General features: G+C 39.8%; 6 protein-coding genes across 6 annotated transcripts; 5 read left to right on the top strand and 1 right to left on the bottom strand.

The window, feature by feature from the left end:
- The first annotated feature begins 5293 nt into the window (after positions 1-5293).
- On the top strand, positions 5294-5749 carry LOC111567256 (histone H2B). The gene has a single exon (XM_023268242.3). The coding sequence runs from the start codon at positions 5294-5296 to the stop codon at positions 5666-5668; it is 375 nt and encodes a 124-aa protein (XP_023124010.1). The 3' UTR covers positions 5669-5749.
- Positions 5750-6640: 891 nt separating this feature from the next.
- Positions 6641-7368, top strand: LOC111567250 (histone H3). Its single transcript, XM_023268236.3, has one exon. It carries the CDS (start codon positions 6654-6656, stop codon positions 7062-7064), a length of 411 nt encoding a protein of 136 aa, XP_023124004.1. The 5' UTR covers positions 6641-6653; the 3' UTR covers positions 7065-7368.
- A 727-nt stretch (positions 7369-8095) lies between these two features.
- LOC111567253 (late histone H2A.L3) lies at positions 8096-8555 on the top strand. Its single transcript, XM_023268238.3, has one exon. It carries the CDS (start codon positions 8111-8113, stop codon positions 8495-8497), a length of 387 nt encoding a protein of 128 aa, XP_023124006.1. The 5' UTR covers positions 8096-8110; the 3' UTR covers positions 8498-8555.
- Positions 8556-9614: 1059 nt separating this feature from the next.
- LOC111567243 (histone H4) lies at positions 9615-9984 on the top strand. Its single transcript, XM_023268226.3, has one exon. The coding sequence runs from the start codon at positions 9630-9632 to the stop codon at positions 9939-9941; it is 312 nt and encodes a 103-aa protein (XP_023123994.1). The 5' UTR covers positions 9615-9629; the 3' UTR covers positions 9942-9984.
- A 4500-nt stretch (positions 9985-14484) lies between these two features.
- LOC111567390 (histone H1-like) lies at positions 14485-16799 on the top strand. Its single transcript, XM_055009593.1, has 2 exons — positions 14485-15231; positions 16184-16799. Exon 1 carries the CDS (start codon positions 14510-14512, stop codon positions 15110-15112), a length of 603 nt encoding a protein of 200 aa, XP_054865568.1. The 5' UTR covers positions 14485-14509; the 3' UTR covers positions 15113-15231; positions 16184-16799.
- On the bottom strand, positions 16152-16580 carry LOC111567252 (histone H2A-like). Its single transcript, XM_023268237.3, has one exon. It carries the CDS (start codon positions 16578-16580, stop codon positions 16194-16196), a length of 387 nt encoding a protein of 128 aa, XP_023124005.1. The 3' UTR covers positions 16152-16193.
- Positions 16800-22586: the final 5787 nt, after the last annotated feature.

Below are 22586 nucleotides of genomic sequence, written 5' to 3'. Positions count from 1 at the left end.
ATGGTCGAGTCCATGACACAAGCAACAGGAAACTAGTGTCGTCAGATCTGCCTTCTTTAACCTGCTAAGGATAAATCAGGACCAGCTCTCCGTTTCTTAGGGTTAGATTCTATCTGCCTATTAGTGGTTTATCTAACAGGATTCAGCAGAATGATTAAGCTGGTGTCGAGGAATACTCGCCTAGGTTCTTACTGTCTACTTCCAAACGCTTTACCCTTCTTACTCTGATGTGCAGCCCAGCTAAGTAGCCTAAGTAACCAAGCAACCTATCAGTCACGTCTGTTAACGACAGCTTTCCTCTTATTTCTGTTTGCACTTGGTGATATTCCTAGGTTAGTTTTAGAGGTTAGGAACAGAAAACCTCAAGGGTAAGATTTTAAAATCACTGTTAGGACTAAAGCAACCTTTAGGAACCTCTTAGTTTTAATGCACACAATAGACTTAACTTTTTACTGGCATGCAAAGCATATGAATTATAAAAAATACATTAATCTTCTCTTTAAATGCAATATAGCGTTTTATTGAATAAATTCAGCAAGGGCATAGCATCAGTTTTGATTAGGCAATAACAATTATAATTAAACCAAATCAATTACACTAAGAATTATTAAAACTGAGCCTTTCTAAGTATCTTCTCTAATCAGTATATTTTGGGAGACAGAGAGAACGGGCAACTTGGCCTTAGCTGCCACGCCCGATGTCTGACCTGCGTCTGGACGAACTCAGTAGTGGATCTGGAAACCCCGTACAAGGTCTCTTTCGGTCCAAAAATTGTTGTTCCTCGGCAGGGGGAGCAGGAAAAGTCCCAAAAAAGCCAATCTTGGTCTTGCAGATGTCTTTAGAAGCAGAAGCTGGAACGGTGGTGAGGAAGCCCCGATGACCTGGGCAGATGAGCGGTGGTGGAAAGTCCCCGACTCTCCCGTCTCTCTGGGTGAGGGCAGCCTCCAGCTGTCGTCTCCGATACCGTCTTCCCCTCCTTGGCTCGGCGGCTGTTCTTCTTTCTTCTCTTCTTGGTGACTCTGTAGACCGACTGGAACTTTTCTTCATCAGCAGAGTTTGGTCTTCTTTTCTTGAACAAAGTCCGGAGAACTTTTCTTCCAGCGATGTCCTCAAAGAACTCTGGCAGGCTTAACCCAGTGTTAAGCCCCTCGACGTCTCCAACAACTCAGAGAACTCCGAGAACTCCGAATACTTTGTCTCTGTCTCCTCTTTTTATACAGTTATCTCTCAATACACACCCAGTGTCTGAGGGCTCAGTTGCCTAGTCATGGTGATTCATTGTCACATTCCCAATACACACACCTTGAATATACTCTGATTACATTACATTTCAGAAGGATTACACATGATTTCTAATACCCATACTTGGGTCTGCATCCTGCATGAGATCATTGCACTTATTAACCATTACAAGGATTTACCATATTTGGAACAACATTTTGTAAGTCAAAATCATTGCCCTGTAGAGGCTAAGCATTGCTCAACATTGGGTAACACTCTAGTTCCTCTTTTCTAGTAAGTGCGCAGTTTAAAATCAACTTCCTCTTTTCAGACACAGTACTTGTCACACATAATCATTCCTTTAAATCACTGCATTTGCTTGATCACACAACATGCTTCACATTTAATACTTCAATCATGAACAAATCATTTCCTAAACGATTACTTGTTTAAATCACTCACATTCCTTATTCAAACACTTCAGTATTTCAAAAATATGCATTAGGTTACAAAAATCACTGCTCTGCTTAAGCATAATCACTTGGTTACATTATGTGGTTTCTTCAAATAGATCTTTATTGGTCTGCTGTTTTGATGAACGTGCTTAGAACTTTTGTTACCTCTCAACCTTGGTTGTTTCTGGGATCTCAAAACTAGGCCCCATTCGACACTAGGAACCATGAAAAAAAGGGAAGAAGAGTGACCTATTAACCATACCAAATTAGCAAGGCGCCACCGTGTGGTGAGATACCGTAATACCATAGTAATGACAATAGTAATGACTGTTACAACACCTACACACCTACACACACACACACACACACCAAAAACATTGAGTTTTTGCTTTGCCTCACAGTATATTCCTATTTCCTTACAAGGTATTAACGAATTGCACTGAAACTGAATTTTCAAGGTTGTTCTAAGACTTATAACCATAATAATCTTCCCTTTGCAATATCAGCAGTAGCTGCTTCACATCACAGCTAACAAAGGAATAGAACTGACAGTTAGAAAGCGGGAAGTGTTAGAAAGGAGGGTTCTTTTCACAGGGTGTGGCTGCTACTGATCGGATGAATAGTGTGCCAAGAGATATGGACATATCTGTGCACAAACGAAGGGAGAACTAAGCCTAAATCACGGTTTTCCCCACCTTATAGCCAATCACATTACACTATACTGTATAAAATGTTGTGTGACTTGATCCTTTTCTGGGAGGCTGTTCCAAACAGAAGAGGTCCTTGTACAAGATTTTTTGAGACACTGATATTAGAAAATAAACAGCTTAATTAGAGAGAAGTAGTTAGTCTTCTGTCTCAAATAATGACCACATGATCCCACACCCACAAACTAACTAAATAAATTTAAAAAATGCCTTGCGTGAGCACAGGCTTTTGTTGTACATGTGTACATTATGTAGTACAGATACCGAATTGCGTGACCGAAATATGTACTGGGTCGAGTGAATTGATGCAGGTAACTGACACAGCGTTCACTTGTTGTCATGGTTATGGCGACGCCATGCCGACTCCTATATCTCGCAATGGAAAATCCTTAACAAATCCGTGGATCCAGACTATAAACTGCATCAATTCCAAACTCAAATGAGGTGGTCCTTGTCTCATTTCTGACCTTCCCTGAAAATTACATCCAAATCCATTATTCTGTTTTAGAGTAATGTTGGACAGGACAGACAGATTCACAGAAAAACGTACAGCGATCATCAGATAACTCCACCGCTTTCCTTGGCAGAGTAATAAACAAATTGACACCGAGAGGAAAGTCGCCCTGCACGTTGACTATGTTTGGCTCAATATACAGCTGTTGAGCCAAGTTAGACATTAAGATTTTCCAGACCTTTGCTTTAATACATTTTCTCTGACAGGACCTCTTTGAATTTTAGTTGAATATTCCTTCGCTAAACAGCACGTTGGCCTTGTTTTTGAATACAAAAAAACCCCCAAAGATGAAACAGTCCACCAACTTACAGTAATATGAACACTCTACAGGAAGGAGTTTTCACCGAAGCACAGGTGTTTAATAAACATATTAAGTGCATATATATTCTCCTCTTTCTTGAATTTGTTTGCTCACGCAAAATGAAATGCGATTAATATAGATTAAAAATGAATGACATGTAATCATGATTAATTGAAATTAATCCACAGCAACACTGTGATTAATCCGATTACAAATTTTAATCATTTGAAAGCACTAGAAATTTTACCGGATGATGGTAGGAAGCTGTGGATATGAAGGTTGTCAGTTCAATCCCAGCTCCTAACAAATATATTCTAACACAAATTTTAACCAGTTGTTGTTAATCTTTGAGATATAAGTATTGCTGAGTGATCAGACTCACAGAAAAAAAAGATTTTTCTTATGTGCTATTGACAAAACTTTATGAACAGTAGTTGTTTTTTGTGCAATACTCTTACAAATAACAAGACCTATTTGATCAGTTATGAAATAGTTCTGAATACATACTGTCCATATCATGTATAGTCTGACTCTGCAAAAAGGTCTGTTTGATCCTTATTATACAGATATTTATGTACAAAAACACTAAAATCACTGCTGCAGGAATATGTAAAGGAAAGATTTATAACAAAATATGCAGCTTAACTGGGAATCACAGAAAGAAATACAGGAGTTAATTCCTTACAATAAACAGTAACTATATTAAAATATCTTGAGCAGAACTATATACATCAGTACAATAGAAAAACTAAATAAAGCTTTTACAATCTGAGTAAATCACAAGAAGGTATCCCATTTTTAGTTTAATTAGCTTTACTCCTGATAACTGCACAATTACTGCTGATTACTCTGTCCAACTTTACCTTCAGATACAGATCATGCCACTTCTTCTGGGTGCTGCTGCTCTGTTTCCTGCCTCAGAAGCAGAAAACCTCAGACTGGACAACTTCTCCTCCTCATCTCCATAACTCTGGGCTTCTTTTGTCTGGAAGACATCTGCTGTTAACAGAGAAGAAATGAACCAGTTACACCAAATGTATCAGCTAGAGGTTAGAGCTAACACAGCAACCATTGCTGATATAATATTTTCATTATTATTCAGAGGTTCATCAGCTTTCATTCATATTTTGAGCTCAATCTGTACAGTGACAGTAGAATAAAGTTAGAGCAGACAAAGCCTGTTGAAGTAACTGCAGCTACAATCAGCTCGTGATGCTTCATTGTTTTGGGCTCAGAAAATGTTATCTGCTGCTGAAAGCTAAACTGTATCATCATAATCATGTCAGATCTCTACCGGAGATACTCACCAAGTGGTTCAGTAATGAAAGATGAATGACTGACAATATTCATACACAAGTAGTAAGTGAAACTACTGGGACGGTAACGTTACAGTTGAGAACAATGCACTGACTAGTATGTCTTGCATATAATGGTACAATGATAGAAATGATAAAGCTAACTGCTAAAACAATGATTTCATGAAGACTTGCTCAGATAGAGGAAATAAAGAACTAAATAGCTGATGAATTTAAAAAAAATGGATTTGTGACTGATTTGACAGAATGTGGTAATAAATAAAGTGGATGGATTTTACTAACAACACACACGATATAAACTGAAGCACTGCTAATGTACCCCTAAAGATAACAATAAAATATGAACCTTTCAAGACAATGAAGATGCAGAATGAGAGACAAACAGCTAGAGAGTCAATGGAATAACGGAGGGATGCTACGATCATTTCTTTCTCGGAATTATGATGGTGTCAGTGGCGGAGATTATTAAAAACACAACAATGATAATGTCGTCTTCCCTTGAAATGCAAAAGTTTGTGTGAAGATGTAATTTATAATACAATTATATTCAATACAAGGTGTTTAATATCCAGCCTATACTCAGAAATCTAAAGTACTACCTTGAAACTGTCGGAGGTCTCCAGCTTTCTGTGTCGTCTCCATGGAAACCAGACTCCAACCAGCTGAGCAGATCAGCCAATTACAGACGGGGGGCTGCGCAGTCGTATTTCCATGCGGCCTGTATAAGAAGAGCCTCTCTCTGCTCTCAGCTTCAGTTGTTACTACAGTGACGGAGAAAGATGCCGGAACCAGCCAAGTCCGCCCCGAAGAAGGGCTCCAAGAAAGCGGTGACGAAGAGCGCCGGAAAGGGCGGCAAGAAGAGGAAGAGAAGCAGGAAGGAGAGCTACGCTATCTACGTGTACAAGGTGCTGAAGCAGGTCCATCCCGATACCGGCATCTCGTCCAAGGCCATGGGCATCATGAACTCGTTCGTCAGCGACATCTTTGAGCGTATCGCCGGCGAGGCCTCCCGCCTGGCTCACTACAACAAGCGCTCCACCATCACCTCCAGGGAGATCCAGACCGCCGTCAGGCTGCTGCTGCCCGGTGAGCTGGCCAAGCACGCCGTGTCCGAGGGGACCAAGGCCGTCACCAAGTACACCAGCTCCAAGTAAACACCTTCATTATCTACAACACACAACGGCTCTTTTAAGAGCCACACACTTGATCTGCAGAGCTCTAGATCCACGTTCAGCTGTGTCCACACTATGTGATCTATAGGACCAAACATAATGGTCTGAATCATTTCTTTCTCCGTGAAATTATCTTTCAGAAGAACAAATAAATATAAGCAGACAGATGTCTTGGTTTTTCATTACACACCTTTTCTTCAGAAAACGTGAACTATTAAAATTTAAAAAAACATAAGTGTTAACTCCAATGCGACTACTTCCAACACCTAATTAACTATATTTTTGATAGCTGACTATATGTGTATTTTACATTATCTCATTTTGTTTAAGCAGCCACAGTGTTATGGCAGTAATACATTGATGAACATCATTACATCTTCAGTTACATCTATTTTAACAAGAATAGGCACAAAGAAGACAGATTAAATCTAAATTTACATTTTTCTCTATAGTGGATTGCTGTCATTATTGTATTTTCATGGATCTTTAGCAGTTAATGATTTACAACTCAAGATGACACTGAAATCTGAACTTATTCTTTTAACTAAATGTTAAGTATTTTACAGCAGAACAAGCCAATATAAGCAAAGAGATGTCTTGGTGTTTGACAACACCACCAAACTGTAAAACTCCTCTCTGCAGGAAAACACTGGATACTAAAATCCAATACTGCTTTTCTCAATATTATTTAATTAAGAACTGATTATATATATATGTGTGTGTGTGTTCCTTCTTTCTTATATAGTGTAGTATCAAATCAAATAAATTTGGCGGACGCTGTGGAGGAGGAGCTTATTTTAAACGTCACATTCATTTCATCCAATACACGCTCTGATAGTCCACGCGCTGCACCGCTCTGGACCAATCAGAGCCTCCGTTGCTCCGCCGCTCTCCATATAAGCTCGCTGTTGCCGCTCAGTCTCCACTTGTATTTTATTGTTGGACCAGTGAAGACAGAGGAAGCAGAATGGCAAGAACCAAGCAGACCGCTCGTAAATCCACCGGAGGAAAAGCTCCCAGGAAGCAGCTGGCCACCAAGGCTGCCCGCAAGAGCGCGCCGGCCACCGGCGGTGTGAAGAAGCCTCACCGTTACCGTCCCGGTACCGTGGCTTTGAGAGAGATCCGTCGCTACCAGAAATCCACGGAGCTGCTGATCCGCAAGCTGCCCTTCCAGCGCCTCGTCAGAGAGATCGCTCAGGACTTCAAGACGGACCTGCGCTTCCAGAGCTCCGCTGTCATGGCTCTGCAGGAGGCCAGCGAGGCTTACCTGGTCGGTCTCTTCGAGGACACCAACCTGTGTGCCATCCACGCCAAGAGGGTCACTATCATGCCCAAAGACATCCAGCTGGCCCGCCGCATTCGTGGAGAGAGAGCTTAGACCCACAGCACTCACTTTACACCTGGCACAACGGCTCTTTTAAGAGCCACACATGTTCACTGTGAGAGCTCAATGTCCCACATAACAATTTATCTATTAATCTTCTGGGGTGATGCAGCCACATAACTAATGTTATTGCTTTTCCTACATAACACTGTTTATCTGACAGCTCATCTTAAAAACAAATTCATTTCATTAAGATCTTCTCGCTCAATACATTTTTCCCCGGTTTGTATTAATTTTGTTGGTTCAGCCAAAAGCATTTCACATGGGGCTGGACTTTAGCATCTGTCAGTAGTTAGACATGAATTCCAGAAATTTTAAATGTGAAAGAAGTCAAAGATTCTGGGAAATAACATGTTTAACGAATATATAAATCTACAGTATTGGGCATCTAAGTATACTTATACACAAAATAGAAACCAGCAGAAGCAGATCCACATACAATTTGAAATGTTCTCTTAAACTGTGGTGAATCAGTTTGAACTAAAGCATAAAAGTACTGATTTTTGATTAATGGACCCAAACAATGTTAATAACAATAACAACTGTTATTTAGAGTTTAATTAATCAAAATTATATTTGCGTGTTTAATAAAGTTTGAAATAGTAGTCTCGTTTCTGATCGGGGAACACTCCACTCTCACTGATAAATGATAAATTAATATTAATCTAAATGACCGTTTTTGTATCTGTAATTATTCCAGACAGTCAGACCCTGCTGATGTTAAATGGTTTTATACTTGTTCAATGAGGATCTGAAAAGTACATTTTTTGACTCTTTGTATGTAGGATTAAACTTGAATTCAATTCAAATATGACTTATTCTACTATATATATTTGAGTTCCTTTCCAGTCGCGATTCTTGTGTTCGTCTGAATGAAGGGGCTCTTAGAGCTACAATAACTCTCCTCTGATTGGACGATCACATTTCCCTCTCATTCTGACCAATCAATGAGCAGCTATGTTGCTATATAAGGCTGCAGTTTGTCGCTTTGACGTTATTCTCGTTTCTGCTCACAGTAAGAAGCTTTTATTGTCTGAAATATGTCTGGACGTGGGAAAGGTGCCGGCAAAGCCAGAGCCAAGGCAAAGAGCCGCTCCTCCCGGGCAGGACTTCAGTTCCCGGTGGGTCGTGTCCACAGGCTGCTGAGGAAGGGAAATTATGCGCAGCGTGTGGGTGCCGGCGCTCCCGTCTACCTGGCGGCTGTGCTGGAGTACCTGACTGCTGAGATCCTGGAGCTGGCTGGAAACGCCGCCAGAGACAACAAGAAGACCCGCATCATCCCCCGTCACTTGCAGCTGGCTGTCCGCAACGACGAGGAGCTCAACAAGCTGCTGGGCGGAGTGACCATCGCTCAGGGCGGCGTGCTGCCCAACATCCAGGCTGTGCTGCTGCCCAAGAAGACCGAGAAGCCCGCCAAGTCCAAGTAAAGCAGGAAATCCGCTGATCAACACAAAGGCTCTTTTCAGAGCCAAACACTGTTCTCTGATAAACAGCAACCGTCCTCGTGTGTTTATTCAAACACTGTCAGTACAGCGTCCAGACCATTATCTCATATTACAGTTATTGCAACGATCAAATTAAGACGCGGACTACACTGTCTGCTACCGTTTAAAGCATGAATAGTGTCACAGCACATAGAATGAAATTACACTAAAGTAGATCAGTTAGACTTTCATTTGAATACATGAATGTCATATTAGAGACACTTTATCTGCAGAGCTTTAAATCCTCTTTCAACTGTCAACACTGTCATTTGTAGGCTCAAACAAATATTCCTTCTATTAATTTATATTTTCAATGTTTAATAATTCCATATTCTGTGGAAGACATGAAGCAAATCTAAATACTTTTTTTTAGTTTATTGCATTATTGTGTTTTCATGGATCATAAACAGTAAATAATTTACAGGTCAATCTTGTGACTGATGTAATACATTGAAAAAAACAGTAACAACTGGCATTTGTGATTATTCTGTTACTGTTATGTTCTAAGATCACCATGGTAACTGATCCTGTGTTTAACAGATCAACAGATCAGTAAAATAAATACAATAAGCACCATTAAGATAATAACTACGCACAAATTGACGTTTCAGGGTTTTTATCAATATGACCACCAAAAAATACTTTTTAAAATGTTTGTTCCCAAAACTAACATTTCTTCTGCTGACCACAATGGATGCTAATATCTGATTTGATTGTCGATTTACCATCCGAAATGACATGTTAAATTTATGTTTATATTTTGTATTATTGCTCTGTGTGTGCTCAATCATGACACTGCTCATGTTTTAAACACAATTCTTCTTGTATCTTCTCAGCTGCTGTAATGTGTGAATTTCCTGCTGAAGGATCCATGAAGACAGCAGCTGCTGATCCTGCTGTTGGTCAATTGGTGGCGCTGATGAAGCAAAAAAGGTTCATTATTAAGTAGCAGGAAAATTCACAGAAGAAGAGGGAGGAGGACCGCCTCTGTCTTCTATCACGTCCTCAGTAGAGAGTTAAATATCCGTCAATCCAGCAGCGGTATCATTGAGCAGAAATCTGCAGAAGAGAGAAGATGTCTGGAAGAGGCAAAGGAGGGAAAGGACTCGGTAAAGGAGGCGCTAAGCGTCACCGTAAAGTTCTCCGGGATAACATCCAGGGAATCACCAAGCCCGCTATCCGCCGTTTGGCTCGCCGCGGTGGAGTCAAGCGTATTTCGGGTCTGATCTACGAGGAGACCCGCGGTGTGTTGAAGGTGTTCCTGGAGAACGTCATCCGTGATGCCGTCACCTACACCGAGCACGCCAAGAGGAAGACGGTGACCGCCATGGATGTGGTGTACGCTCTGAAGAGGCAGGGCCGCACTCTGTACGGCTTCGGAGGTTAAAGTCAGCGATGATGTAGCAAAACAAAGGTCCTTTTCAGGGCCACACATCTCCTCTACAGAGCAGCATCCCGATGCTTCTCAATAACTCGAGGTTGGTCTGAGAACGTTATTTGAAAAGGTAACCAGAATAAACAGTTAGTGTTTAGTAACTATGAATCTAAAATATTTCTCTGAAATTTATACCCGACTGGGTGTCATGCATGATACTGCTGACTCAGCAGCTCCAATTCTTACTTTATATTCAGTTTATTTCTGTATTGTAGTCTCTGCTCATGTCTATTCCTGTTGTGTTTTATTGTCTCTTGAACTTTTAAATGTGGGAGGTTTGCTGCTGCAGAAAAGGAGGTGTGGTGACAGAAAAACTGAGTTCAAAAGAAAGATCAGAGAGTGCAAGGCCAACTATAGGAAGAAAGTGGAGGACCAACCACAGAATAATAAAGCAAAAGAGACTGGAGAGGACTCCAGAGCAAATCAGGGCAAGTAAAAAGAGAGACACTGAACTTGGCTACAGAGACTCATCTGTTTTTCAGCAGATGTTGAAAAACTTCACTCACTGTGGGATGAATGGTTTTTCTTATCTGATAATAACCAGCATGCTCCAAAATATCACTTCAATCATTTTCAGTAAATCTGCCTCTGTTCTCTTATTATGCTTTGATTGATCCCTTTTAAATACATGGATAATTTTGATTGATTACAGTATGTTAAAAGTGAAATTATTGATAGAAGTGAATTTTTTAAGATGTCATATCCATATTCAGTTATTTGTATTTACATAAATCTGTCAACAGAGCAGCATCCTGCTGGTTCATTGTATTAATGATCTACTATTGAGGTAAAAAAATGCTCTGGTATTGAGTATTTTAGTATCAGATGACAAAACTATAATATTCAAGAAATACAAAGTGACACAGCAGCTAGTAGGAGAGAAAAAAAAATCTCTGAATGTTAGTAATCTTATCAAGATCACTACCAAATTAAGTACTGTATCACTTAAAAATCCTGCCAGACTGCCACTAGTCCTCTCCAAAACTAATTCAGCGACACTAATAGATGCTGTTATTAAATGCAGGACTGACCACTGTAATGTTCCCCTGCGTGGTTTCCCCAAAAAGACCATAATTGTTCTCCAACTAAGACGAAGTCTAAGACCAGAAGGAGAGCTCATGTTTTAAAGTCTCTGATCTGGTTACTTGTCTGTTTAGAACTGTTTTAGAGATTATTTAATTGGTCAATAAAGCTCTTAATATTCTTTGTCTTTATCCGACTATGTTATGAACTAAACCTGTTGACAGATCTGGGATCCGTTTCATGAAGCAGGTTCAATAAACTCTGAGTGTAACCCTGGACTCTGAGTTATTCTACTCTGAGATAGAAAACTCTGAGTTTCCAGTTTCACAACGGCTGATTTGAGTTGGTTCAATCAACTCGGAGTAGTTTCACCCGGAGTTAAGCGCGTGCACCACAACTATAAAAAGACAACATCAATGGAACTCTGATGTGACGAGTCACCATGGCAACCGGGAAGCGGAGAGCGAAGTTTTTTACACCACTTAAACTGGAAATCTTAATGCGCTCATATGGTGACTTCGAACACGTTTTTAGAAAGAAGTGCAACACCTGCAGCTGCAAAAGAGAGGGAGACGGCGTGGGAGAACATTGCTACCCGGGTCAATGCGTAAGTTTAAATCACAATAATATTACAGGGGAAAACTGTTTGAATAGTAGCCTATTAAGTTATTTCATTTAAGTGCAATCCCGTGGGGGAGAAGTGCACATGGTAGCAGCTTAAGATGAAATATAAAAACATTGTTAAAACAGGTAAGAAGTCGGCATAATCTCATGGAGCTGCCTCATTTTGATCATGTTTTACATTGTAAAGTAGCCTAAATATTAAGTGGCTGTTTGACTGTGCAGTGGTTTTATCCCACACATGGCCTAAATGTCTGCATCCATATCATGTTCTGTTAAACAATTAAGCCTATTTAAACTAACACAGACTTCTACTCAGCCAACAGAAAGAAAGCAGGTGGCCCTAAAATGGGTGGTGGCCCAGCATCACCTCTAGGCAGAGGAGCTGGTCCTAAGCCAGAATCTGGGAAGGCCAGTGGCTGAGGGAATCTCTGGAGGGAGCTCATCCTCTGAGACCACCCCCCCAAGACACAAGTGCTTTTATAAAATGTAATATGGCTATATATATATATATATATATATATATATATATATATATATATATATATATATATATATATATATATATATACGTGTGTGTGTGTTTGTGTGTGTGTGTAGCCCATGTATATGTGTATATGTATTTTTTTTAAGCGTATTCATACAAATACCAGTAAAACAAATATTTATTTTTTTTTGGCCCAACAGATTCTGATGGTACTATCTGCCTGGTGGAGCCCCTTCACACCACAACAGACCTTGTAACTGTAAGTAGGCAATACTCCAAAGATTTAGCCAAATGGTAGTTTAGGTCTACTGAAACATATCACTCATCTAGGATGAAGAGGATGAAACTGTGTCTGCTGCCTTTACAGAAGGGGATCCAGAAAGGCATATAGAGGTATGTTACTGATAGTTCTCTTCCCATTCACATTTCTTAACATTCTGGTGGAATATAGAGTGTGACATTTAGCCTACACTGAAGTATTGCATATTCTCATCCTTTTTTAACAGAGCATGGCTGGACAGCAGTAGGATGGTTCCTCAACTTCCACTGCACAGATTGACACAGTGAGATGGATGAGAGAGGTTCATTCCATGGAATTCATGTGCAACTGTATAATTTAATGTCCTCTATGTATTCCCAGTTACCAGTAAAACAAATATACAAAATCCACTTGCTGAAAAAAATCCAAAAAAACAGATAAAGAAATGCAAAACTGGGACCGCCAGATTAGGAGGGCAGATCTGGACATTGAAATACTGGAGCACAAGTTAGAAGTGGGTGCAGGTCACAGGTGAATTATATTAACTATTGGAACATTAAGTAAACTAGCTCTTTTATTTGTAGGAAAAAAGAAGACCAAATGAAATGTGTGTTTACTTCACTGCTGTGGTGACCACAGGGTCATCTCCATCCTGTCTCTTCTCTTGCAGTGAGCCCGGTTGAAGTTCTGTTGGGGGTCTGGTTCAGGGTCAGGGTATGGGGTCATCAGCCTAGGTTGGCATGGTAACCCCTGTCACCCAGCAGAAGGCCATCAAACTCTCCTGTAATGTATAGTGGATAGCAGAACAAAAACCTGCAGTGAAGAAGCATTTTGTTCTTCCATCTGTGGAATAGCAGAAGACCTGAGGGCAGCAGAGTGTTGGTATTTTAAAAGCAAACTCAAGAATCTACCTTATTAGTCAGACTTTGATTGATTTGAAAGATTTCATTTATTTATTAATCTTCTTGAAACTAATTTCTTCTCATAACATTTTTTATTGACTTATTTTATCTTCATCAAGCTGGTTTTATCTTATGTAGTCAATATATTTAATTAACAATGGAATTTTCTGTTTGGATATAATAATTATTTTAGTGACAGCTGCATGTTGCTGTCTTTATTAAAGTCATTGATTTCTTAACCATACATCAATAACAGGCTGATTTTAGATTATTCAGGATGATGTGATAAAATAGTTTTTACAGTTTCAGCTTCAATGTAAATACATGCTGTTTAGGATGAAAAGGAAATCAATTTAATTGTAAACTAACAGGAATATTCAGCATCAGTACAAGATAAGTAATTAAGAATAAATGTGTGAAAAACGTTAATGCAACTAAAACATTTTCTAAGTCATGTATTTAAACATACAAATGATACCATGAGACGATTTCTACATTTTATTATAATAAATGCACACATATAGAAAGACTTGTAACATGGATCTGAATACTGGATATTAGGACAAAAAAGTTTAAAAATCCGAAATATTCAGAGAGCAGATGTAATGTTAGTTAAATCAGAGATTAATTAAAACGTTTAAGTGTCGGTGCTTCGATAATCCAACATTTAGTTCAGACAGAGTTTCTTCCAGTGGATCATTCAGACACCAGCAGACCCCGAGCACCGGCAGCGTCCGTGTGTTTACCGGCGATAAAATCTCGCCGCTTTCAGGCCAACAAAACAGCGCAGCGCCGCCGTTTTCCTTCCACTATATCCTCACATGTCTCTGCTAACCGGAACACCGATGTTCCACCGGAGACGAAGAGCTTTTAGTCGTTTTAGGAGCACAAATGTGCAGAAAAGTGTCAGCGAACCGCCCTCGGTCACCGTGTGTCCGACAGCTTGGAAGCCTCCTGGAAGCGAGAGACAAAGAGCTGGAAGCCGAACATGAGCCCAGTGTGGAGGGACACGCGTGTCGTCGGCGTGGCAGCGACCGTGGAGTGTGAAAAGGCTGATTTTGTCCGTCTTTTGTGTCCAAAACGTGCCGGAGAAAACACAAATGTGGCCGCGTTTGAGGCAGCGGCAGCCCGGCGCGGTGTGTTGCCTCTTTATGGTTCTCATGGTGTTTATAAGTCCCGCCTCCTGCCTTCAGCTCGGACACTTTGAGACGAACAGAGACAGAGAAACATGGCAGAAGAAGCTCCAGCAGCTGCACCGGCTAAAGCTCCGGCCAAAGCCCCGAAGAAGAAGGCGGTCCGGTCCAAGACGGACGGACCCAGCCTCCCGAAGCTGATCGTCGCCGCTGTGGCCGAGTCCAAGGAGCGGAAGGGGATCTCACTGGCTGCGATCAAGAAGGTGCTGGCGACGAAAAAGGTGGATGTGGCGAAGTCCAACAAACGCATCAACACCGCCGTCACCAAGATGGTCACCAATGGGGTTCTGATCCAGACTAAGGGCACTGGAGCCTCCGGTTCCTTCAAGCTCGCCAAGAAAGAGCCCAAGGTCTCCAAACCGGCCAAGAAGGTGATCAAGAAGAAGGCTCCCGTCAAAGCCAAGAAACCCGCCGCCGCCAAAGCTAAGAAACCTGCCGCGACCAAGAAGGCAGCAGCTAAGAAGACAGCGGTCAAGAAGTCCCCGAAGAAGGTAGCGGCCAAGAAAGTCGTCAAGAAGACGCCGAAGAAGAGCCCCAAGAAGCCTGCCGCTAAGAAGCCCAAAGCTGCAGCCAAGAAGCCCGCAGCCAAGAAAAGTGCAGTCAAGAAGCCTGCAGCTAAGAAAGCTGCAAAGAAGTGAAGTTGCTTCATCTCCACTCACTCATCAGCAAAGGCTCTTTTCAGAGCCACCACAGTCTCCACTAAAGAGCTGCTGCCTGACTCATCACTACTTCACCACTCAACATCGCTGCTCACAAGGTGGAAACTCTAAATTCAGCTCTAAACTTGAACACGTAAATATTAAATCCACCATCAGTCTCCAAAAAACTGGCTGTTGATATTAATGTACTCAATAGATTTAAAGAGACTTGTATATTAAAAATAAGAACTGAAATATAATTAACATGTAGCTTAAGATGGAATGTATAAATACAGAAATATAGAGATCGTTTTTTTTTTATTATTCCTCTTCAATATAACTAAGTTTTTAAAACGAGATTATTGTTTTTTCTACTCCATTAAGTATAGTTCGTAATTCCATTATGTTAATCACTTATGCCTTAGATAATAATGTTCATCATTTTAAAGGGGCAGGACTGAGCTCGTTATCTGACAAAATACTGTTACTTCCTACTTAGTTTGCTGGTCTTTTTATTTTTTTAAAGAACAAACTAAAACATAAATGTTGAAAGAAAAATGTAAAATTTGCAGAAATAAATTTGACATGTTTTCAACATCACCATTATACTGTAAATACGTACTAATATAAGTTGAACTCAAAAGAAGACAGCCTTTAATCAATTCGCCCAAGCTTAATTATTCTGATTCGGAATCGTCTAGGGCTGAACTGCGGACGTAAGAGAGGACAGTCGGTGGCAGTTTGACTGGGCGGAGCCAAACTGACCACCTTTTATGATCAAAATATGTTCCAGTAACTGTACAGATTCAGCCTCTTATATGACATTTATGTATTCAAATGAATGTCCAACTGATCTACTTTAGTGTAATTTTATTCTGTGTACTGTGTAATGCTTTAAACGGTAGCAGACAGTGTAGTCTGTGTCTTAATTTGATCGTTGCAATAACTGTATAATATGAGATGAAGGTCTGGATGCTGTATTGACGGTGTTTGAGTAGACACACAAGGATGTTTGCTGTTTACCAGATGACAGTGTTTGGCTCTGAAAAGAGCCTTTGTGTTGATCAGCAGGTCTCCTGCTTTACTTGGACTTGGCGGGCTTCTCGGTCTTCTTGGGCAGCAGCACAGCCTGGATGTTGGGCAGCACGCCGCCCTGAGCGATCGTCACTCCGCCCAGCAGCTTGTTGAGCTCCTCGTCGTTGCGGACAGCCAGCTGCAGGTGACGGGGGATGATGCGGGTCTTCTTGTTGTCTCTGGCGGCGTTTCCAGCCAGCTCCAGGATCTCAGCGGTCAGGTACTCCAGCACAGCCGCCAGGTAGACGGGAGCGCCGGCACCCACACGCTCCGCATAATGGCCCTTCCTCAGCAGTCTGTGGACACGACCCACCGGGAACTGAAGTCCTGCCCGGGAGGAGCGGGTCTTTGCCTTAGCTCTGGCTTTGCCGCCGGTCTTTCCACGTCCAGACATGTTTCAGAGCAAAAACTTCTGAATAGGAGCAGAAACTAGAATAACGTCAACCGCCCGAACCACAGCCTTATATAGCAACACAGCTGCTCACTGATTGGTCAGAATGAGAGGGAAGTGTGATCGTCCAATCAGAGGAGAGTTATTGTAGCTCTAAGAGCCGCTTCATTCAGGCCAACACATCACTAATGTCCAGTTTAAAATAAAACGGTTTAACTAGTTTGTTGAAATGTGTTTTTCGTTTTATCAAGTGAAATGTAAAACCAACTGTTTTCAGCTCCTCAACGAATACATACTACATAAAAACATCTATCAGCAGAGTCTGACTATCTGGAATCACTGCAGATATAAATAAAGGTCACTGGTCAGTATTTCATCATTTATCAGTGAGAGTGAAGTCTCCACCGATCACAAAAGAGATCACTATTTGTCCCGTTACTTTATTAAACACCAAATATAATTCTAAGTAATTACATTTAAAATAACAGACACGTTTGTTTTTAACATTCTTTGGGCCATAAATCAAATATCAGTACTTTTATGCTTTACACGGTTTTCAAACTGACTCAATTCACAGTTTAAGTGAACATTTCAAATTGTATATGTGGATTTCCTTCTACAGTTTCTACTTTATATGTATAAGTATACTTTTATGCCAAATACTGAAATCTTATATAGTCATTAAACATATACTGTGTTGTTATTTTCCAGAATCTCTGTTGTCTCTCACATCCAAAAGTTCTGGATTTCGCATTTGTGTAATTGCTGACAGATGCTAAAGTTTAGCCTGATATAATCTGTTTAGCAAAATGCTTTAAGATAAGCCAACAAAATTAATTTTTAAAAAATGCCAAAGTGAACGTAATAATAAAATATAAATACTTTACATACTTTGTACTTTTATTTCTTCTAAGCTAAATATGTGCAGAGTTACAACTTGAAAAGTTCCAGAGACAAAAAGACGAGAATTACTTTGTGTTCCTGCAATTACTTGTTTAAAAATGAGTTGTTAGAGAAATAGTGCTATTTATTAAAGGAAATGTTATGTGGCTGCAACGCCTCAGGAGATGAAGAAACAAAGAAAAAAAATCACTTTTCCGTTGACTGAGACTCTTCTATGTGAAGTGGAACCAGTATTTAAAGTTTGTGTCCTTTGTTTCTGTAAATGGAGGATTAGATAAAGGGTGATTTTTGCAGTTTGGGCCACTTTTTTGTCTTCGTGCAGTTACAGTAGGCTGTTAAAGATGTTAAAGATAACTTAACATCAAGCACATTAGTGTCACTAACAATTACATTTAATCTAAGACACCACTGCAATATAATGCCTGGAATCTCCAAACAGTTTATACTGTATAACAATACATGACATCAGGAACCTCTTTTTAACATCAATGAAGGGACTCTTTGAAGAGACATTGATTTCTATTGCTGGTGAGTTTCTGCTCTGTCTCTGCAGATGTGACATTTATTTTGTTTTAGAAATTGATTTAGTTTCATATTGTCTTCATAATTGCACTTGTGTTTTGTTTGCTAATTGTAATTGTACTTGTAATATGTCAAAGTATATTTTATTCTTGTCTGCTGGTTCTGTCTGCACCTCTGTCTGACTTTCTATGACAATTTTAAAAAGTAAATCATCTTGAAGCACCAGCGGTATGATCATCATTTGGTGTGACATTCAGGATGTGAATGTTATGATCCCTGCTCCAGCCTCTGCCCTTCTTCCTCCTTCTCCCTCTTTTTCCTTCTTTCTCTCATGGTTCCTCATCTGTTTATCTGTTTTGACCTGTCTGTCTCTCTTTGGCTCCCTCTGTCGGTCATCTCTCCCTCCTGTCTATTTCTCTCCCTGTCACTCGCCCTCTTCTGCTACCTGCTGATTACTGCAATGAGTGTCAGCTGGCAATGAGTGTCAGCTGCAGTAATCAGCTCACCCAACTCACCTGCTCACTACCACACCTTCAGCTATTTAAACCCAGTTCATTCAGTCACTTTTTGTTGGACCATTATTTCTGTTCCCCTTTTAGATTATGTTTTCCCCACCAAGCATGCTGCCTTCCAACTGCTTCAACCCCATGGATTCTGCTCTTCTTCCCCCGGATTTCCGCCAGTTCTTGTTTTTATTATCTGCCTCAGTCATATTTGGACTCTGATTTTCCCCAAGCCTGCCTCCCCATTCTTGTGAGTACTCCTTCTGGTTAGTTTAGTTGGTTCTGTATTAGTTTTGTAGGTTTCCTCCCTTTTGTTTATTGTGACCATTTGTAGAGAGTTGATGGTAGTCGTTCTCCCCCCTCCACCCCTCAATCCAGTTTCCCCTTTTGTGTTGTAACTTTTGTTTTATTTAATAAAGGCATTTCCTTATTTTCCTCCTGTTTCCCTATTTGTGTCTGTGCCTAGGTTCTCTAACCCCCTGTAACAAGAAATTGCTCTCAAACCAACTAAGATGTCCCATTTCAAAGAAAAGGTCTGGTGCTGTAGTTTGAGCTTAAAGGAAAGTTGTTGTATCAAACTGATAAATATAAAGGTTGGATCTCAAATATAATTGCCTCTGAGGATAAAGGACTGACTTAATTATATATTTCTTTCTTATTCTAGCTTGCACTTAGAAATATTCTACTATTCACTTTCTAAATCACCTTTTAAAATAATGCTTTGACTGTTTCGATGTTACTCCTGAAAAAAACTGTGGTGACCACAGAGAAGAGGAAGTTCGTGGTTTTACATACTCGGGTCAAATGAAGATGCAACAAAGAGCTTTGATGCAGTTTAGAGACCAGAAGACCATGTTTAGAGTCTACGTGTGTTTTGGTTTCCTGTGTTCACTCTGCAGTCACAATGCTGCTGAGTTCAACGTCTAAACCACAGAAATGTGGGAACATGTTCACAGCAGTTATGATACAGAATAAAGAACACACAGCTTTTACCTGTTCAGAGCTGGAAACATTGCACTCATATAGTAAAAGAACAGAGTTTGCGCCGATGTGTGACACCAATATGATAAAGAAGCTGCACACAGACATGACCAGTCAACTCAATAACATGCAGGTTTCATTTATGAGGAACCATTCAAGAGAAAACTAGAACAATTTTGTAAGAAAAATTTTCATTTTTATCATTCTGGAAATGTACACAGAACCAGTATGTAGCATTTTAGGGAAGTTTGTCACAACTCTATGTCCACATTTATTGTCCAATACATAATCATTGAAGCACTTGTTTTTATTTTTATAGTCTTCCAGCAGGATTTTTGGTGCCTAATTCATCCGACAGCTTTGAGAAAATTCATATGAATTATATATCAAAATGCACAGCTCAATCTGGAATAGTGTGCTATGACTTTTGGTCGCGATTCGTTCTATGGTTTGTACAAAATTCATAAAAAACATGGTTTAAAAATCCTCATTGTAATAAATGGGAAGTCCGTGGTCAACAATTGAGTCAACAATTGAGTCAACAATTTTAAGCTATTTACCTTGGAGGTTAAGCACAAAGTTTGAAATAATTAGTTTTAATATTTTACATGAGTTGATGAGCAACATCTTTGACAAAATCTCAGTATCATGAAAGTCTCAAAACATCTTGTTTTATCAAAAGCATTGGAAAAGGAACACAGAGCTAAACTGCATATGTATGTAGATGACACAGTAAACTACTGAACTTCCTCTTCTCAGAGCAGGCTGTTGAGCTCCAGACAGTTGCAGGCCTTATTGTATGATATAAAATTGGTTCTGCATGCTAAGTTAAACAGAGTTATGTTTTAGGACCAGTATAAAGTGCCTTTCAAGTCATATGTAAAGAATATATTATATTTATTCATGTTAATACAACTGCATTCAAGACACCATCTTTCTATCATAGACTATTTAATAAAGATGGACATAGCACTTGGCTCCAACAATGAAGCCTACCTGGAAGTGTAAAAACTTGCAATAACACACACCGTTTGCTAGGTTCTGGCTCCAAAAAGCTCCATAGAACCCAATTCTACATTGAAAAAATTTAAACTCAATAGATAGCTTTTCTACAGCTCAGGATTTTTTTTTTGTTAGTCCTCATGCTCAAAACCAGAGATCAGGTGGCCGATCTTAAAATAATCAATATTGAATTTTTTATAGAGCATTAAAGTTTGCGAAGTCAAGGGGTGGGACTACTTGATTGACAGTCTGGTCTGGAATGACTGGCAGGTCCTATGGAGGAGGCAGCCTAGACTCACATTCACTTTAAACTCGTGGAGCTAATTAACATAGATTTAGTTATATCTGCTGATCATTAACCAACAGCATGTTGTCAGTGCGTCCATTTATTTGCTTGTAGAAGAGTCTAGAGTCCCGGTTGTCCTTTAAGAATATTTAATAAGCATTGGAAAAGTAAACGAACATGCACATGGATCTCTTCTCTTCAGAAAACTGCAGCTCTCAGTAGCTAACCCACAGAGTTGCTGCAGACAACTTCCTAAAAGAGAATACTTAATTTGACACTTACACAAACTTTTATGAAAATGTGCTGCTATCTAATTGGTCTAAACTGATTAGTTTAAACTTATGTCTCCTTTGTTGGTGCACAGATTTGTCCATATCTCTTGGCACACAATCCCCAGCCAATCCAGTGAGACTGCACCCTGAAGGAAGACATCTACCTCTCCTTCCCTACTTCTGTTTCACTTTCATAAAGTTGTGTGTGTACGTGACTAATGGCATGTAAGCTTGTTCATATTCTAGGTAAGACTGTTGTGCTGTAGTTCAAGGAAAAGAGGATGTCGTAGGTGTTGTTTCTACACTCTATTCTTTTCACAGAAGGCAGGTTAACTGCCGTCTGGAGCAGTTCTGTTAGACTCATGCCCACACACCAAACGTCAGGTCAACTAAAGTTTATAGCTGTAAATGTCAGACATTTATGTTTAACACAATAGTAATGTAACTGATCTATAGTTAAATGAGTTGCGATTATGATGTGATTAAGAATAATTCCAACAATGTTGAGACAGCAGTTATCGATCCGTTATGACTGATCAGCTGTGACCTGCAGGACACTTACCTCCAGCTAACAGTTTACTAATTTATGACGTGTTTATTTAGTTTGTTGTGTTTATTTAATGTGCTGTCATGAAGGAACATTAGTGTCGGGCTATTTGTGACCATTATATATTTAAATATATTTATGTTTGACATCTGAGAAAGGCGTCTCTGGTTTTATTTTGGTTTATATGAGTCCTGACTTCATGGCAAAGAAATAATGAAATAGAAAAAATGTGATTTAATGTTAAAGGGCATCAGAGGGCAGCAGAAATCATGTTTTACAGTAACTTCACTCATTATGTTTCTTAAATACAGCTTACACCTATGATTTAAATCTAAAGATAAATTCATCAGTACAACTGCTAGCTATGTTTGTGAATGCTCCATAGAAATACTTTAGTGTTTTTGTTGCTTTCCTCTCACAATTATGTCTGTATATGTGTATATGTCTGACCTCACAATTACTTGTTTACAACTTTTTAAAAAAGTTTTTCTACCTGCCTCTAATTTATAGCAACAAGTACAAGACAAGATGTATTTCATAACTCATTTATACAGTGACTCTTTTCTTAAGGTTGTATAATTTCCCAGAGGTTTAATGCTTTGTTGCATATTTTTGTACTTGAAAATTCCTCTCCGTTGTAAAGTTAAACAAATACTAGAGGACAGAGTATTGTAAAACAGTAAAATGTTCTGCCTGGAATTCATATCCTTGGTGTTGTAACAAAAAAGACCCCAAAAGAAGTTATGTTATTCATTGTACATTTTTGAAAGGATGATTAATCGGTTATCAGAATTTTTTTCTGGCACATACTGGAATCGACATCAGCCTCAAAAAATCCTTATCAGTCTGGCCCTACTCTTTATTAATCCCACAGCGGGGAAATTTGCAGTTAGTTTGAGGTGCAGCTTGTAGGCAGATTGAACAAACAATGACGTGATCGTCCAAAGTGCAGTGGCGTTGAAGCTGTGTTGACGTCACATATAATGTTGTACA

This window comes from Amphiprion ocellaris, chromosome 4 (assembly GCF_022539595.1).
Source record: "Amphiprion ocellaris isolate individual 3 ecotype Okinawa chromosome 4, ASM2253959v1, whole genome shotgun sequence".
Lineage (NCBI taxonomy): Eukaryota > Metazoa > Chordata > Actinopteri > Pomacentridae > Amphiprion > Amphiprion ocellaris.
The sequence above is the reverse complement of the archived record's forward strand: the minus strand, read 5'-3'. Positions and strand labels throughout refer to the sequence as shown.